Source organism: Berkeleyomyces rouxiae (genome assembly GCF_048999995.1).
Source record: "Berkeleyomyces rouxiae strain 22BRR77 chromosome Unknown BrBRR77_ptg000007l, whole genome shotgun sequence".
In the NCBI taxonomy this organism is placed as follows: Eukaryota; Fungi; Ascomycota; class Sordariomycetes; order Microascales; family Ceratocystidaceae; genus Berkeleyomyces; species Berkeleyomyces rouxiae.
This window is the reverse complement of record NW_027396497.1, coordinates 1,101,943-1,119,724: the sequence shown is the minus strand read 5'-3', so window position 1 is coordinate 1,119,724 and position 17,782 is coordinate 1,101,943. Positions and strand designations below refer to the sequence as shown.

Below are 17,782 nucleotides of genomic sequence, written 5' to 3'. Positions count from 1 at the left end.
ACAGAGTTTTGTCAGGAGCGCCGACAACATAAATATCGTCGTCTCCTGCCCTGAGTTGATCAGGTTTACTCTTGTTCTCCAAGCTTAACAATCACATGCACTTGCTTACCTTCTTCTTCTTCTTTATACCATTCTGTTCTTGCTTTCTTTGCAGTTCAACCTTTCTTCTTCTTTGAAGTGTGTGATTGTTCCTCCTCCTTCCTCTTTGTGCCGCTCTATTCTCAGAATAGCCATCTAAGTTGTGTGTTGCCTCTTCATCTCAACCGACCATACGTCTTAGCACTCTGTCTAACTGACGTCTTCCTCCACAGGCCCGACTGTCCACCTCAGGAACCTATCATTGTCCCGAGTCGTTGGCTGTACCCGGAACCCTAATCCTTTCTTCGGGCCCTATCCGTAATATTTTGTTAAGCTTCATTTGAAGACCCGACGCTATTACAACTTTGGCTCTCTTTGGCACTTTTTTCTCTCCTCATTTATTTTTCCCTCTCTATTACGTTTCAACTCGCAATGGCCCTCACTCGCGAAATGATCGAGCATCTCAATACGTTCCTCCTGTCGATTCCTGACCGAACTCCTGAGAACTGGCATCTCGGTGCCCTTCCTAGGGAGTTCAGTGCTGAGATCAAAATGGCTATTGTGGCGGCTTACATGTCTGGTCTGCGCACCGACGATGGTGCCCCGCCCATCCCCGTTGGCTCTGTTCCTGATGCGGCTCAGGTTTACTGGGCTGCGTTCCAGGCTGGCGCTGAAGCCCGCTTCAACTCCCTTGAGTCTCTTCCCCGAGTCAAACGGGAAGAGGATGCCGATCCGTTGAAAGAGGCCGACAAGCATCTTGATGTCGTGCCCTATGATGGCAATCAGCAAGGCTTCCAGGCGTTCCAGAGGCAACTTGCGGTCAAATTTGCTGCTGCACCCAAGCACCACCGCACGGAGCAGCGCAAGCTGATGACTGCCTTCTCCTACCTTAGAGATGGCGCTCTGGATTGGGCCATGCCTCGGATGGACCCGGCCACTGGACACATGAACTTTGAAACGTACGACGATTTTATGAAATCGTTAGCTGAGGCTTTCGATGACCCTGACTGGCGCATGACTGCGACCCAGCAGATCTTCGACTTAAAGCAGACAGGTACTTGTACTGCCTATCACTCTGCTTTTACAACGCTGTTGAAGAAACTCGGTTGGGCCGACGCTGATTTCACCATTGCACTATTTCAGCGAGGCCTCAAGCCCCACATACAGGACGCTCTGGCTTGGAACACCTATCCTGCCCCTAAGGGAACGCTTGATCAGTTCGCTAATTTCTGCAACACGCTGGACAATACGATCAACAACCGAACCCGGGGAAACAACGGGAAAATCCAACCGCCTCCTGGTGTGGTCCCCTTTCAGCAAGATTCTCGTTCGAGAAATGCTGGCGCCCAAAAAGCTGTCCCCAACACCAAGCCAGCTAAGGGTACCTCTGCAGGTCCCGATGCCAACGGTCTACCCTTCCGTAAGACTGCTGACGGCAAAATGGCAAAGGGTGTTTGTTGGAAGTGTGGCGCAAAGGACCACATGCTAAAGGCTTGCCCCAAAAACAACCTTGCTCTTCGCGCAGCTACTGTCCCTTCTCCCTCCACTTCTACCCGGGCTCCCTCGACGGCCCCTGCGCCTGATGCGTCAAAAAACTAGAAGGGCTACCGACCCATTCCCCTCTGGTCCTGGCTAGCCCTGACGCTGCTGATGAGGGTCTCTTGAGAATCAGCACTTGTTCTCTTGATAATGCTATCGATTATGGTAACTCTCCCCCTCTGGTTATTCCTGTGACAGTGAATAATTCCATTGAGGCCTACGCTATGGTGGATTCGGGATCAACAACTTGTTTTGTGGATTCTGAATTTATAGCAAGGCATCAGATTCCTACTGTTCTCAAGGCCAGAGCCGAGTCGCTCCATGTTGTTGATGGTAGTGAAACTGCTGCGGGTAAAGTGACCCACCAAGTTCCTTTGTCCCTCTCTTTTCCTAATTATTCAGAAACTTTGGTTTTTCAAATCACGAAGCTTGGGGGCTACCACATCATCCTGGGGAAATGCTGGCTCGACGCCCATAACCCGGAAATTTCTTGGCCTTCCAATACGCTCAAGATATCGGTTACTTCTACCGCCGATGGCAATGCTGTGGCAGCTTCTGATTCTTCTTCTTCTTCTTCTTCTGTTTCGACTGCTTCTACTGATTCTGGCGCTTCGTTTGATTTTTCTTATACAAAAAACGACAAAAATATTGCTTCTACCGCTGGCAGTCAGATTGAGGGATCTGCTCCTGCTTCAGCCACTTCACCCCTTCCTTCTTTTATTGCACAATCGTCAGCTGTGTCTTGTTCCTGTGTGACGGTGTCGTCTCAGGCTTTGCATCGCTTTGCCAAAGCTGAGAAACTACAGATTTATCGTGTCACCGCTCAGGAAGTCCTGGATTATCTCAATCAGGAGGACCTAACTCCGGAACAAGAGCATGCACGGCTCCTTGAACGCATCCCGAAGAAATACCATGACCTACTTCCTCTGTTCTCTCGAGAAGGTGCTGATCAACTACCACCTCACCGGGACATTGATCATGCGATTAACTTCGTTCCCGATGCGAAATACCCCAAGGCCCCGCTGTACGATATGACTCCACTCGAGTTGCAGGCTGTCAAAAAATATCTAGATGGCATGCTTGCTAAAGGCTTTATTTCCTCTTCCTCTTCGCCGCTGGCTTCCCCGATTCTTTTTGCTAGGAAGCCAGGCAGTTTACGATTCTGTGTTGATTTCCGAGCCGTCAATGATATCACCATCAAAGACGTAACTCCTCTGCCTCGGATCAATGAATCACTGCGCACGGCGGCTACGGGAAACATTTTTACAAAGCTGGATCTGAGAGCTGCGTACCACTTGATTCGCATCAAGAAAGGTGATGAATACAAGACAGCTTTCAGAACTCGATATGGCATTTTTGAGTACAATGTGATGCCGTTTGGGCTCACCAATGCTCCTGCCACGTGTCAGAAATATGTCAGCGAGGTCTTGTCGGAGTATTTGGACATATTCTGTGTCTGTTACTTGGATGATATCCTGGTGTTCTCTCTGAACCAAGAGGAACATGATGTTCATGTGCGCAAAGTCCTGCTAAAATTAGCGCAGGCCAGTCTGTTTGTCAAGGGTGAAAAATGCGAATTCGACAAGACTGAAACTACCTTTGTTGGCTTTGTTATTTCAGCCGATGCTCTGAAGATGGACCCCGCTAAAGTTGCGGCTGTCCGTGAGTGGGAGGCTCCCCGAACTGTTAAGGGAGTCCAGTCCTTTTTGGGTTTTGCCAATTTCTATAGGAGGTTCATCCGTGACTTCTCTAGAATCTGCACACCTCTCTTCGAGTTGACTAAAAAGACGCAATCTTTTGTCTGGTCCTCTGAATGTGAGGCAGCATTTCACACCCTGAAGGACCTTTTCTGCTCTGAACCTATCCTCAAGCACTTTGATTACCTGTTGGACACTGTTATTGAAACAGACGCGTCTGACCGTGTAATATCTGCCGTCATGTCTCAATACCACCCGACTGACAAGGGGCTTCTACTACACCCCGTGGCCTATTTCTCTCAAAAAATGAATCCTGCCCAGTGTAACTACGGCGTAGGTGACAAGGAGTTGTTAGCCATTGTGGAGTCTCTAAAGTCGTGGCGATTCATGGTTGAAAGTCTGGAAAAACCTGTTCTGGTATTGACGGACCATCGGAATTTAGCCGTTCTTAAGCAAATTCCGGCCATGAACAGACGGCAAGCGAGGTGGGCTATGGAACTGAGCGAGTACCGTTATGTCATCACTTATAGGCCTGGCTCCTTGAATTCTAGAGCTGATGCCCTGACCAGACGCTACGAAGACCTCGTTTCTTCTTCTTCTGAGGAGGATAAAGAGCTGTGTGCTCCTATTATTCCCCCTGAAAATTTTATTGGTACCATGTCTTTGGTAGACGAGGTAAAAATCGCGCTATCCACGGACAAGTGGGCTCTTGATGTTATTTCTGCTCTTCGAGGCCAGTCGACCAAACCTCCAGATGTGGACCTCAGTGTCTGCAGGCTTGACAATGACGGTCTTTTGTTTGTCAACGACCTTCTATATTTGCCGAACGAGGATCTACGAGTTCGTGCATTGAAGAATTGTCATGATATTATGCCTAGCGGACACCCTGGACAAAAGAACACTTTTGAACTTCTTGTTCGGGAATACTGGTGGCCCGGGATGCGTCGTGATGTCATCCGGTACATCCGAAATTGTGAGGTCTGCCAACGGATCAAGTCCGCGCGACATAGTCCCTACGGTCTACTGAAACCTCTGACCATTCCGCAAGCTCGGTGGACATCTGTGTCCCTTGATTTTATCACCGGCTTGCCGGTCTCCAATTCTTTTGACATGATTCTCGTTGTCGTCGATAGGCTTAGCAAAATGGCTCACTTTATACCTTGCGATTCCTCGCTGGATGCTGCAGGTTTTGCTAAGCTCTATTTGTCAGCAGTGTATAGGCTCCACGGTCTGCCATTGGACATTGTGTCCGACAGGGGTAGTCTGTTTACGTCGGCTTTTTCCAAGGCTTTAGCCAAACTGTTGGGCATAAAGCAAAATCTGAGTACTGCGTTCCACCCTCAGACCGATGGTCAGACTGAGCGTGTGAACTCTATTTTGGAGCAATACCTGCGGGGTTACACCAACTATAGACAGGACAATTGGGCTGATCTTTTGCCCTTGGCGGAGTTCTCTTACAATGACTCCGAGTCCAGTTCTACTATGCTGACGCCCTTCTTTGCGAACCACGGGTTTCACCCCAGAAGTGGGCGTGAGTCGCTCCCAGTCTCTGTGGAAAAAGGCCCGTTGCGGAACTTTGTTAAAGAGCTTGACAACATTTGTCAGTTTTTAAAGACTGAAATTACGTGGAGCCGTGAGCGGATGACCGAGTACGCGAATCGACACAAATCTTCCGCCCCTCTCCTTCGAGAAGGGGACTTAGTGTGGCTTTTGAGTAGAAATATTCGAACTACTCGTCCTTCAAAGAAGTTGGACTTCAAGAAGCTTGGCCCATTTAAGATTCTACGGAAGGTGTCTTCGCATGCCTACGAGTTGGCACTCCCTGCCACTATGAAGGTTCATCCCGTCTTCCACGTTTGTCTGCTGGAACCATGTGCGTCGGATCCTCTTCCTGGCCAGAAAAACCCTCCTCCTCCTCCCGTCATAGTAGATGGCGAGGAAGAATTTGTGGTCAAGGAAATTATAGGCGTGTCTTCGCGTGGCCCTCTGCAATATCAAGTAGTTTGGGAGGGCTATGAACATGATGGACCCTCCTGGGAACCTCTGGACCATTTAGCCAATGCACCTGAGAAGGTTGCAGAATTCTACAAGAGGATGCCTAATGTCATGAATAGCCATCCTGACACTGCTCATGCTAAGGGTTATGCATGAGACCTACCCCACTCTTCTTTTCCACAACGCCGAAGGTCGGCGACCTATGAAGATGCGCTTATGGCACAGGTTGGTCTGTGTAGATCGTGAGTTGATCAACGGATATGAGGTTGTCGTGGGATGTGCTGAGCACGGGTGCTCTGATAGACGTTGTTCTGCTGCTGCGGAGTTTTCTTGTTGCAATTGCCATTGCGTGCTTAGGTGGGGGTTGTTATCTGGTTCGATTGTTACGAACCTGTTACGTCTTGTTTACACGAGACTTATCTTTTGTTCATAGTTAGATGTTGATTTTTTTTTTTTTTTATTCATTACTCGCATGGAACCTGACAGGGTTATGGCGAGGTGTATATTAATACTATACACGAATCAAGGTTTAACGGAATCTCAAACAAGCTAGCTACTATACATAATATACTCCAATCCCCTGGCAGGGAGGCAGTTACATCTAAGATCCCACAAATATAATCCCCAAGTTATGACAGAAAGGAAATACATGAATAGCTTTTGGTATGAATTTCCAACGAGCAGCACTAACCCCAAGTGCCCCAGTTAAGGTTGACTGCTCGTAGAAAATTGGCGTCACTGGTAGGAATCGAACCTACGACTTCTCGGTAGCCAACCGAAAAGCCTTGCCAGGTGCTATACCACTGCACCACAGCGACTAGATGTTGATTGTTTCTAGCTTGGGAAGACAGAGTTTTGTCAGGAGCGCCGACAACATAAATATCGTCGTCTCCTGCCCTGAGTTGATCAGGTTTACTCTTGTTCTCCAAGCTTAACAATCACATGCACTTGCTTACCTTCTTCTTCTTCTTTATACCATTCTGTTCTTGCTTTCTTTGCAGTTCAACCTTTCTTCTTCTTTGAAGTGTGTGATTGTTCCTCCTCCTTCCTCTTTGTGCCGCTCTATTCTCAGAATAGCCATCTAAGTTGTGTGTTGCCTCTTCATCTCAACCGACCATACGTCTTAGCACTCTGTCTAACTGACGTCTTCCTCCACAGGCCCGACTGTCCACCTCAGGAACCTATCATTGTCCCGAGTCGTTGGCTGTACCCGGAACCCTAATCCTTTCTTCGGGCCCTATCCGTAATATTTTGTTAAGCTTCATTTGAAGACCCGACGCTATTACAACTTTGGCTCTCTTTGGCACTTTTTTCTCTCCTCATTTATTTTTCCCTCTCTATTACGTTTCAACTCGCAATGGCCCTCACTCGCGAAATGATCGAGCATCTCAATACGTTCCTCCTGTCGATTCCTGACCGAACTCCTGAGAACTGGCATCTCGGTGCCCTTCCTAGGGAGTTCAGTGCTGAGATCAAAATGGCTATTGTGGCGGCTTACATGTCTGGTCTGCGCACCGACGATGGTGCCCCGCCCATCCCCGTTGGCTCTGTTCCTGATGCGGCTCAGGTTTACTGGGCTGCGTTCCAGGCTGGCGCTGAAGCCCGCTTCAACTCCCTTGAGTCTCTTCCCCGAGTCAAACGGGAAGAGGATGCCGATCCGTTGAAAGAGGCCGACAAGCATCTTGATGTCGTGCCCTATGATGGCAATCAGCAAGGCTTCCAGGCGTTCCAGAGGCAACTTGCGGTCAAATTTGCTGCTGCACCCAAGCACCACCGCACGGAGCAGCGCAAGCTGATGACTGCCTTCTCCTACCTTAGAGATGGCGCTCTGGATTGGGCCATGCCTCGGATGGACCCGGCCACTGGACACATGAACTTTGAAACGTACGACGATTTTATGAAATCGTTAGCTGAGGCTTTCGATGACCCTGACTGGCGCATGACTGCGACCCAGCAGATCTTCGACTTAAAGCAGACAGGTACTTGTACTGCCTATCACTCTGCTTTTACAACGCTGTTGAAGAAACTCGGTTGGGCCGACGCTGATTTCACCATTGCACTATTTCAGCGAGGCCTCAAGCCCCACATACAGGACGCTCTGGCTTGGAACACCTATCCTGCCCCTAAGGGAACGCTTGATCAGTTCGCTAATTTCTGCAACACGCTGGACAATACGATCAACAACCGAACCCGGGGAAACAACGGGAAAATCCAACCGCCTCCTGGTGTGGTCCCCTTTCAGCAAGATTCTCGTTCGAGAAATGCTGGCGCCCAAAAAGCTGTCCCCAACACCAAGCCAGCTAAGGGTACCTCTGCAGGTCCCGATGCCAACGGTCTACCCTTCCGTAAGACTGCTGACGGCAAAATGGCAAAGGGTGTTTGTTGGAAGTGTGGCGCAAAGGACCACATGCTAAAGGCTTGCCCCAAAAACAACCTTGCTCTTCGCGCAGCTACTGTCCCTTCTCCCTCCACTTCTACCCGGGCTCCCTCGACGGCCCCTGCGCCTGATGCGTCAAAAAACTAGAAGGGCTACCGACCCATTCCCCTCTGGTCCTGGCTAGCCCTGACGCTGCTGATGAGGGTCTCTTGAGAATCAGCACTTGTTCTCTTGATAATGCTATCGATTATGGTAACTCTCCCCCTCTGGTTATTCCTGTGACAGTGAATAATTCCATTGAGGCCTACGCTATGGTGGATTCGGGATCAACAACTTGTTTTGTGGATTCTGAATTTATAGCAAGGCATCAGATTCCTACTGTTCTCAAGGCCAGAGCCGAGTCGCTCCATGTTGTTGATGGTAGTGAAACTGCTGCGGGTAAAGTGACCCACCAAGTTCCTTTGTCCCTCTCTTTTCCTAATTATTCAGAAACTTTGGTTTTTCAAATCACGAAGCTTGGGGGCTACCACATCATCCTGGGGAAATGCTGGCTCGACGCCCATAACCCGGAAATTTCTTGGCCTTCCAATACGCTCAAGATATCGGTTACTTCTACCGCCGATGGCAATGCTGTGGCAGCTTCTGATTCTTCTTCTTCTTCTTCTTCTGTTTCGACTGCTTCTACTGATTCTGGCGCTTCGTTTGATTTTTCTTATACAAAAAACGACAAAAATATTGCTTCTACCGCTGGCAGTCAGATTGAGGGATCTGCTCCTGCTTCAGCCACTTCACCCCTTCCTTCTTTTATTGCACAATCGTCAGCTGTGTCTTGTTCCTGTGTGACGGTGTCGTCTCAGGCTTTGCATCGCTTTGCCAAAGCTGAGAAACTACAGATTTATCGTGTCACCGCTCAGGAAGTCCTGGATTATCTCAATCAGGAGGACCTAACTCCGGAACAAGAGCATGCACGGCTCCTTGAACGCATCCCGAAGAAATACCATGACCTACTTCCTCTGTTCTCTCGAGAAGGTGCTGATCAACTACCACCTCACCGGGACATTGATCATGCGATTAACTTCGTTCCCGATGCGAAATACCCCAAGGCCCCGCTGTACGATATGACTCCACTCGAGTTGCAGGCTGTCAAAAAATATCTAGATGGCATGCTTGCTAAAGGCTTTATTTCCTCTTCCTCTTCGCCGCTGGCTTCCCCGATTCTTTTTGCTAGGAAGCCAGGCAGTTTACGATTCTGTGTTGATTTCCGAGCCGTCAATGATATCACCATCAAAGACGTAACTCCTCTGCCTCGGATCAATGAATCACTGCGCACGGCGGCTACGGGAAACATTTTTACAAAGCTGGATCTGAGAGCTGCGTACCACTTGATTCGCATCAAGAAAGGTGATGAATACAAGACAGCTTTCAGAACTCGATATGGCATTTTTGAGTACAATGTGATGCCGTTTGGGCTCACCAATGCTCCTGCCACGTGTCAGAAATATGTCAGCGAGGTCTTGTCGGAGTATTTGGACATATTCTGTGTCTGTTACTTGGATGATATCCTGGTGTTCTCTCTGAACCAAGAGGAACATGATGTTCATGTGCGCAAAGTCCTGCTAAAATTAGCGCAGGCCAGTCTGTTTGTCAAGGGTGAAAAATGCGAATTCGACAAGACTGAAACTACCTTTGTTGGCTTTGTTATTTCAGCCGATGCTCTGAAGATGGACCCCGCTAAAGTTGCGGCTGTCCGTGAGTGGGAGGCTCCCCGAACTGTTAAGGGAGTCCAGTCCTTTTTGGGTTTTGCCAATTTCTATAGGAGGTTCATCCGTGACTTCTCTAGAATCTGCACACCTCTCTTCGAGTTGACTAAAAAGACGCAATCTTTTGTCTGGTCCTCTGAATGTGAGGCAGCATTTCACACCCTGAAGGACCTTTTCTGCTCTGAACCTATCCTCAAGCACTTTGATTACCTGTTGGACACTGTTATTGAAACAGACGCGTCTGACCGTGTAATATCTGCCGTCATGTCTCAATACCACCCGACTGACAAGGGGCTTCTACTACACCCCGTGGCCTATTTCTCTCAAAAAATGAATCCTGCCCAGTGTAACTACGGCGTAGGTGACAAGGAGTTGTTAGCCATTGTGGAGTCTCTAAAGTCGTGGCGATTCATGGTTGAAAGTCTGGAAAAACCTGTTCTGGTATTGACGGACCATCGGAATTTAGCCGTTCTTAAGCAAATTCCGGCCATGAACAGACGGCAAGCGAGGTGGGCTATGGAACTGAGCGAGTACCGTTATGTCATCACTTATAGGCCTGGCTCCTTGAATTCTAGAGCTGATGCCCTGACCAGACGCTACGAAGACCTCGTTTCTTCTTCTTCTGAGGAGGATAAAGAGCTGTGTGCTCCTATTATTCCCCCTGAAAATTTTATTGGTACCATGTCTTTGGTAGACGAGGTAAAAATCGCGCTATCCACGGACAAGTGGGCTCTTGATGTTATTTCTGCTCTTCGAGGCCAGTCGACCAAACCTCCAGATGTGGACCTCAGTGTCTGCAGGCTTGACAATGACGGTCTTTTGTTTGTCAACGACCTTCTATATTTGCCGAACGAGGATCTACGAGTTCGTGCATTGAAGAATTGTCATGATATTATGCCTAGCGGACACCCTGGACAAAAGAACACTTTTGAACTTCTTGTTCGGGAATACTGGTGGCCCGGGATGCGTCGTGATGTCATCCGGTACATCCGAAATTGTGAGGTCTGCCAACGGATCAAGTCCGCGCGACATAGTCCCTACGGTCTACTGAAACCTCTGACCATTCCGCAAGCTCGGTGGACATCTGTGTCCCTTGATTTTATCACCGGCTTGCCGGTCTCCAATTCTTTTGACATGATTCTCGTTGTCGTCGATAGGCTTAGCAAAATGGCTCACTTTATACCTTGCGATTCCTCGCTGGATGCTGCAGGTTTTGCTAAGCTCTATTTGTCAGCAGTGTATAGGCTCCACGGTCTGCCATTGGACATTGTGTCCGACAGGGGTAGTCTGTTTACGTCGGCTTTTTCCAAGGCTTTAGCCAAACTGTTGGGCATAAAGCAAAATCTGAGTACTGCGTTCCACCCTCAGACCGATGGTCAGACTGAGCGTGTGAACTCTATTTTGGAGCAATACCTGCGGGGTTACACCAACTATAGACAGGACAATTGGGCTGATCTTTTGCCCTTGGCGGAGTTCTCTTACAATGACTCCGAGTCCAGTTCTACTATGCTGACGCCCTTCTTTGCGAACCACGGGTTTCACCCCAGAAGTGGGCGTGAGTCGCTCCCAGTCTCTGTGGAAAAAGGCCCGTTGCGGAACTTTGTTAAAGAGCTTGACAACATTTGTCAGTTTTTAAAGACTGAAATTACGTGGAGCCGTGAGCGGATGACCGAGTACGCGAATCGACACAAATCTTCCGCCCCTCTCCTTCGAGAAGGGGACTTAGTGTGGCTTTTGAGTAGAAATATTCGAACTACTCGTCCTTCAAAGAAGTTGGACTTCAAGAAGCTTGGCCCATTTAAGATTCTACGGAAGGTGTCTTCGCATGCCTACGAGTTGGCACTCCCTGCCACTATGAAGGTTCATCCCGTCTTCCACGTTTGTCTGCTGGAACCATGTGCGTCGGATCCTCTTCCTGGCCAGAAAAACCCTCCTCCTCCTCCCGTCATAGTAGATGGCGAGGAAGAATTTGTGGTCAAGGAAATTATAGGCGTGTCTTCGCGTGGCCCTCTGCAATATCAAGTAGTTTGGGAGGGCTATGAACATGATGGACCCTCCTGGGAACCTCTGGACCATTTAGCCAATGCACCTGAGAAGGTTGCAGAATTCTACAAGAGGATGCCTAATGTCATGAATAGCCATCCTGACACTGCTCATGCTAAGGGTTATGCATGAGACCTACCCCACTCTTCTTTTCCACAACGCCGAAGGTCGGCGACCTATGAAGATGCGCTTATGGCACAGGTTGGTCTGTGTAGATCGTGAGTTGATCAACGGATATGAGGTTGTCGTGGGATGTGCTGAGCACGGGTGCTCTGATAGACGTTGTTCTGCTGCTGCGGAGTTTTCTTGTTGCAATTGCCATTGCGTGCTTAGGTGGGGGTTGTTATCTGGTTCGATTGTTACGAACCTGTTACGTCTTGTTTACACGAGACTTATCTTTTGTTCATAGTTAGATGTTGATTTTTTTTTTTTTTTATTCATTACTCGCATGGAACCTGACAGGGTTATGGCGAGGTGTATATTAATACTATACACGAATCAAGGTTTAACGGAATCTCAAACAAGCTAGCTACTATACATAATATACTCCAATCCCCTGGCAGGGAGGCAGTTACATCTAAGATCCCACAAATATAATCCCCAAGTTATGACAGAAAGGAAATACATGAATAGCTTTTGGTATGAATTTCCAACGAGCAGCACTAACCCCAAGTGCCCCAGTTAAGGTTGACTGCTCGTAGAAAATTGGCGTCACTGGTAGGAATCGAACCTACGACTTCTCGGTAGCCAACCGAAAAGCCTTGCCAGGTGCTATACCACTGCACCACAGCGACTAGATGTTGATTGTTTCTAGCTTGGGAAGACAGAGTTTTGTCAGGAGCGCCGACAACATAAATATCGTCGTCTCCTGCCCTGAGTTGATCAGGTTTACTCTTGTTCTCCAAGCTTAACAATCACATGCACTTGCTTACCTTCTTCTTCTTCTTTATACCATTCTGTTCTTGCTTTCTTTGCAGTTCAACCTTTCTTCTTCTTTGAAGTGTGTGATTGTTCCTCCTCCTTCCTCTTTGTGCCGCTCTATTCTCAGAATAGCCATCTAAGTTGTGTGTTGCCTCTTCATCTCAACCGACCATACGTCTTAGCACTCTGTCTAACTGACGTCTTCCTCCACAGGCCCGACTGTCCACCTCAGGAACCTATCATTGTCCCGAGTCGTTGGCTGTACCCGGAACCCTAATCCTTTCTTCGGGCCCTATCCGTAATATTTTGTTAAGCTTCATTTGAAGACCCGACGCTATTACAACTTTGGCTCTCTTTGGCACTTTTTTCTCTCCTCATTTATTTTTCCCTCTCTATTACGTTTCAACTCGCAATGGCCCTCACTCGCGAAATGATCGAGCATCTCAATACGTTCCTCCTGTCGATTCCTGACCGAACTCCTGAGAACTGGCATCTCGGTGCCCTTCCTAGGGAGTTCAGTGCTGAGATCAAAATGGCTATTGTGGCGGCTTACATGTCTGGTCTGCGCACCGACGATGGTGCCCCGCCCATCCCCGTTGGCTCTGTTCCTGATGCGGCTCAGGTTTACTGGGCTGCGTTCCAGGCTGGCGCTGAAGCCCGCTTCAACTCCCTTGAGTCTCTTCCCCGAGTCAAACGGGAAGAGGATGCCGATCCGTTGAAAGAGGCCGACAAGCATCTTGATGTCGTGCCCTATGATGGCAATCAGCAAGGCTTCCAGGCGTTCCAGAGGCAACTTGCGGTCAAATTTGCTGCTGCACCCAAGCACCACCGCACGGAGCAGCGCAAGCTGATGACTGCCTTCTCCTACCTTAGAGATGGCGCTCTGGATTGGGCCATGCCTCGGATGGACCCGGCCACTGGACACATGAACTTTGAAACGTACGACGATTTTATGAAATCGTTAGCTGAGGCTTTCGATGACCCTGACTGGCGCATGACTGCGACCCAGCAGATCTTCGACTTAAAGCAGACAGGTACTTGTACTGCCTATCACTCTGCTTTTACAACGCTGTTGAAGAAACTCGGTTGGGCCGACGCTGATTTCACCATTGCACTATTTCAGCGAGGCCTCAAGCCCCACATACAGGACGCTCTGGCTTGGAACACCTATCCTGCCCCTAAGGGAACGCTTGATCAGTTCGCTAATTTCTGCAACACGCTGGACAATACGATCAACAACCGAACCCGGGGAAACAACGGGAAAATCCAACCGCCTCCTGGTGTGGTCCCCTTTCAGCAAGATTCTCGTTCGAGAAATGCTGGCGCCCAAAAAGCTGTCCCCAACACCAAGCCAGCTAAGGGTACCTCTGCAGGTCCCGATGCCAACGGTCTACCCTTCCGTAAGACTGCTGACGGCAAAATGGCAAAGGGTGTTTGTTGGAAGTGTGGCGCAAAGGACCACATGCTAAAGGCTTGCCCCAAAAACAACCTTGCTCTTCGCGCAGCTACTGTCCCTTCTCCCTCCACTTCTACCCGGGCTCCCTCGACGGCCCCTGCGCCTGATGCGTCAAAAAACTAGAAGGGCTACCGACCCATTCCCCTCTGGTCCTGGCTAGCCCTGACGCTGCTGATGAGGGTCTCTTGAGAATCAGCACTTGTTCTCTTGATAATGCTATCGATTATGGTAACTCTCCCCCTCTGGTTATTCCTGTGACAGTGAATAATTCCATTGAGGCCTACGCTATGGTGGATTCGGGATCAACAACTTGTTTTGTGGATTCTGAATTTATAGCAAGGCATCAGATTCCTACTGTTCTCAAGGCCAGAGCCGAGTCGCTCCATGTTGTTGATGGTAGTGAAACTGCTGCGGGTAAAGTGACCCACCAAGTTCCTTTGTCCCTCTCTTTTCCTAATTATTCAGAAACTTTGGTTTTTCAAATCACGAAGCTTGGGGGCTACCACATCATCCTGGGGAAATGCTGGCTCGACGCCCATAACCCGGAAATTTCTTGGCCTTCCAATACGCTCAAGATATCGGTTACTTCTACCGCCGATGGCAATGCTGTGGCAGCTTCTGATTCTTCTTCTTCTTCTTCTTCTGTTTCGACTGCTTCTACTGATTCTGGCGCTTCGTTTGATTTTTCTTATACAAAAAACGACAAAAATATTGCTTCTACCGCTGGCAGTCAGATTGAGGGATCTGCTCCTGCTTCAGCCACTTCACCCCTTCCTTCTTTTATTGCACAATCGTCAGCTGTGTCTTGTTCCTGTGTGACGGTGTCGTCTCAGGCTTTGCATCGCTTTGCCAAAGCTGAGAAACTACAGATTTATCGTGTCACCGCTCAGGAAGTCCTGGATTATCTCAATCAGGAGGACCTAACTCCGGAACAAGAGCATGCACGGCTCCTTGAACGCATCCCGAAGAAATACCATGACCTACTTCCTCTGTTCTCTCGAGAAGGTGCTGATCAACTACCACCTCACCGGGACATTGATCATGCGATTAACTTCGTTCCCGATGCGAAATACCCCAAGGCCCCGCTGTACGATATGACTCCACTCGAGTTGCAGGCTGTCAAAAAATATCTAGATGGCATGCTTGCTAAAGGCTTTATTTCCTCTTCCTCTTCGCCGCTGGCTTCCCCGATTCTTTTTGCTAGGAAGCCAGGCAGTTTACGATTCTGTGTTGATTTCCGAGCCGTCAATGATATCACCATCAAAGACGTAACTCCTCTGCCTCGGATCAATGAATCACTGCGCACGGCGGCTACGGGAAACATTTTTACAAAGCTGGATCTGAGAGCTGCGTACCACTTGATTCGCATCAAGAAAGGTGATGAATACAAGACAGCTTTCAGAACTCGATATGGCATTTTTGAGTACAATGTGATGCCGTTTGGGCTCACCAATGCTCCTGCCACGTGTCAGAAATATGTCAGCGAGGTCTTGTCGGAGTATTTGGACATATTCTGTGTCTGTTACTTGGATGATATCCTGGTGTTCTCTCTGAACCAAGAGGAACATGATGTTCATGTGCGCAAAGTCCTGCTAAAATTAGCGCAGGCCAGTCTGTTTGTCAAGGGTGAAAAATGCGAATTCGACAAGACTGAAACTACCTTTGTTGGCTTTGTTATTTCAGCCGATGCTCTGAAGATGGACCCCGCTAAAGTTGCGGCTGTCCGTGAGTGGGAGGCTCCCCGAACTGTTAAGGGAGTCCAGTCCTTTTTGGGTTTTGCCAATTTCTATAGGAGGTTCATCCGTGACTTCTCTAGAATCTGCACACCTCTCTTCGAGTTGACTAAAAAGACGCAATCTTTTGTCTGGTCCTCTGAATGTGAGGCAGCATTTCACACCCTGAAGGACCTTTTCTGCTCTGAACCTATCCTCAAGCACTTTGATTACCTGTTGGACACTGTTATTGAAACAGACGCGTCTGACCGTGTAATATCTGCCGTCATGTCTCAATACCACCCGACTGACAAGGGGCTTCTACTACACCCCGTGGCCTATTTCTCTCAAAAAATGAATCCTGCCCAGTGTAACTACGGCGTAGGTGACAAGGAGTTGTTAGCCATTGTGGAGTCTCTAAAGTCGTGGCGATTCATGGTTGAAAGTCTGGAAAAACCTGTTCTGGTATTGACGGACCATCGGAATTTAGCCGTTCTTAAGCAAATTCCGGCCATGAACAGACGGCAAGCGAGGTGGGCTATGGAACTGAGCGAGTACCGTTATGTCATCACTTATAGGCCTGGCTCCTTGAATTCTAGAGCTGATGCCCTGACCAGACGCTACGAAGACCTCGTTTCTTCTTCTTCTGAGGAGGATAAAGAGCTGTGTGCTCCTATTATTCCCCCTGAAAATTTTATTGGTACCATGTCTTTGGTAGACGAGGTAAAAATCGCGCTATCCACGGACAAGTGGGCTCTTGATGTTATTTCTGCTCTTCGAGGCCAGTCGACCAAACCTCCAGATGTGGACCTCAGTGTCTGCAGGCTTGACAATGACGGTCTTTTGTTTGTCAACGACCTTCTATATTTGCCGAACGAGGATCTACGAGTTCGTGCATTGAAGAATTGTCATGATATTATGCCTAGCGGACACCCTGGACAAAAGAACACTTTTGAACTTCTTGTTCGGGAATACTGGTGGCCCGGGATGCGTCGTGATGTCATCCGGTACATCCGAAATTGTGAGGTCTGCCAACGGATCAAGTCCGCGCGACATAGTCCCTACGGTCTACTGAAACCTCTGACCATTCCGCAAGCTCGGTGGACATCTGTGTCCCTTGATTTTATCACCGGCTTGCCGGTCTCCAATTCTTTTGACATGATTCTCGTTGTCATCGATAGGCTTAGCAAAATGGCTCACTTTATACCTTGCGATTCCTCGCTGGATGCTGCAGGTTTTGCTAAGCTCTATTTGTCAGCAGTGTATAGGCTCCACGGTCTGCCATTGGACATTGTGTCCGACAGGGGTAGTCTGTTTACGTCGGCTTTTTCCAAGGCTTTAGCCAAACTGTTGGGCATAAAGCAAAATCTGAGTACTGCGTTCCACCCTCAGACCGATGGTCAGACTGAGCGTGTGAACTCTATTTTGGAGCAATACCTGCGGGGTTACACCAACTATAGACAGGACAATTGGGCTGATCTTTTGCCCTTGGCGGAGTTCTCTTACAATGACTCCGAGTCCAGTTCTACTATGCTGACGCCCTTCTTTGCGAACCACGGGTTTCACCCCAGAAGTGGGCGTGAGTCGCTCCCAGTCTCTGTGGAAAAAGGCCCGTTGCGGAACTTTGTTAAAGAGCTTGACAACATTTGTCAGTTTTTAAAGACTGAAATTACGTGGAGCCGTGAGCGGATGACCGAGTACGCGAATCGACACAAATCTTCCGCCCCTCTCCTTCGAGAAGGGGACTTAGTGTGGCTTTTGAGTAGAAATATTCGAACTACTCGTCCTTCAAAGAAGTTGGACTTCAAGAAGCTTGGCCCATTTAAGATTCTACGGAAGGTGTCTTCGCATGCCTACGAGTTGGCACTCCCTGCCACTATGAAGGTTCATCCCGTCTTCCACGTTTGTCTGCTGGAACCATGTGCGTCGGATCCTCTTCCTGGCCAGAAAAACCCTCCTCCTCCTCCCGTCATAGTAGATGGCGAGGAAGAATTTGTGGTCAAGGAAATTATAGGCGTGTCTTCGCGTGGCCCTCTGCAATATCAAGTAGTTTGGGAGGGCTATGAACATGATGGACCCTCCTGGGAACCTCTGGACCATTTAGCCAATGCACCTGAGAAGGTTGCAGAATTCTACAAGAGGATGCCTAACGCCAGACGATCTTAGTACTGCTGTGGAAATCAGTCATAAAAAGGGGGGCTACT

General features: G+C 48.8%; 6 protein-coding genes across 6 annotated transcripts; all 6 read left to right on the top strand.

Annotated features, from left to right (window-relative positions):
• Window positions 1-510: 510 nt before the first annotated feature.
• On the top strand, window positions 511-1,677 carry BROUX77_006071 (uncharacterized protein; the record flags this gene model as incomplete). Its single annotated transcript, XM_073751015.1, has 1 exon — window positions 511-1,677. One exon carries the CDS (start codon window positions 511-513, stop codon window positions 1,675-1,677), a length of 1,167 nt encoding a protein of 388 aa, XP_073603941.1.
• A 164-nt stretch (window positions 1,678-1,841) lies between these two features.
• BROUX77_006070 (uncharacterized protein) lies at window positions 1,842-5,465 on the top strand (the record flags this gene model as incomplete). Its single annotated transcript, XM_073751014.1, has 1 exon — window positions 1,842-5,465. One exon carries the CDS (start codon window positions 1,842-1,844, stop codon window positions 5,463-5,465), a length of 3,624 nt encoding a protein of 1,207 aa, XP_073603940.1.
• Window positions 5,466-6,666: 1,201 nt separating this feature from the next.
• BROUX77_006069 (uncharacterized protein) lies at window positions 6,667-7,833 on the top strand (the record flags this gene model as incomplete). The annotated part of the gene is made up of 1 exon (XM_073751013.1): window positions 6,667-7,833. The coding sequence occupies one exon, from the start codon at window positions 6,667-6,669 to the stop codon at window positions 7,831-7,833; it is 1,167 nt and encodes a 388-aa protein (XP_073603939.1).
• Window positions 7,834-7,997: 164 nt separating this feature from the next.
• On the top strand, window positions 7,998-11,621 carry BROUX77_006068 (uncharacterized protein; the record flags this gene model as incomplete). Its single annotated transcript, XM_073751012.1, has 1 exon — window positions 7,998-11,621. The coding sequence occupies one exon, from the start codon at window positions 7,998-8,000 to the stop codon at window positions 11,619-11,621; it is 3,624 nt and encodes a 1,207-aa protein (XP_073603938.1).
• A 1,201-nt stretch (window positions 11,622-12,822) lies between these two features.
• On the top strand, window positions 12,823-13,989 carry BROUX77_006067 (uncharacterized protein; the record flags this gene model as incomplete). Its single annotated transcript, XM_073751011.1, has 1 exon — window positions 12,823-13,989. The coding sequence occupies one exon, from the start codon at window positions 12,823-12,825 to the stop codon at window positions 13,987-13,989; it is 1,167 nt and encodes a 388-aa protein (XP_073603937.1).
• A 164-nt stretch (window positions 13,990-14,153) lies between these two features.
• Window positions 14,154-17,744, top strand: BROUX77_006066 (uncharacterized protein; the record flags this gene model as incomplete). The annotated part of the gene is made up of 1 exon (XM_073751010.1): window positions 14,154-17,744. The coding sequence occupies one exon, from the start codon at window positions 14,154-14,156 to the stop codon at window positions 17,742-17,744; it is 3,591 nt and encodes a 1,196-aa protein (XP_073603936.1).
• Window positions 17,745-17,782: the final 38 nt, after the last annotated feature.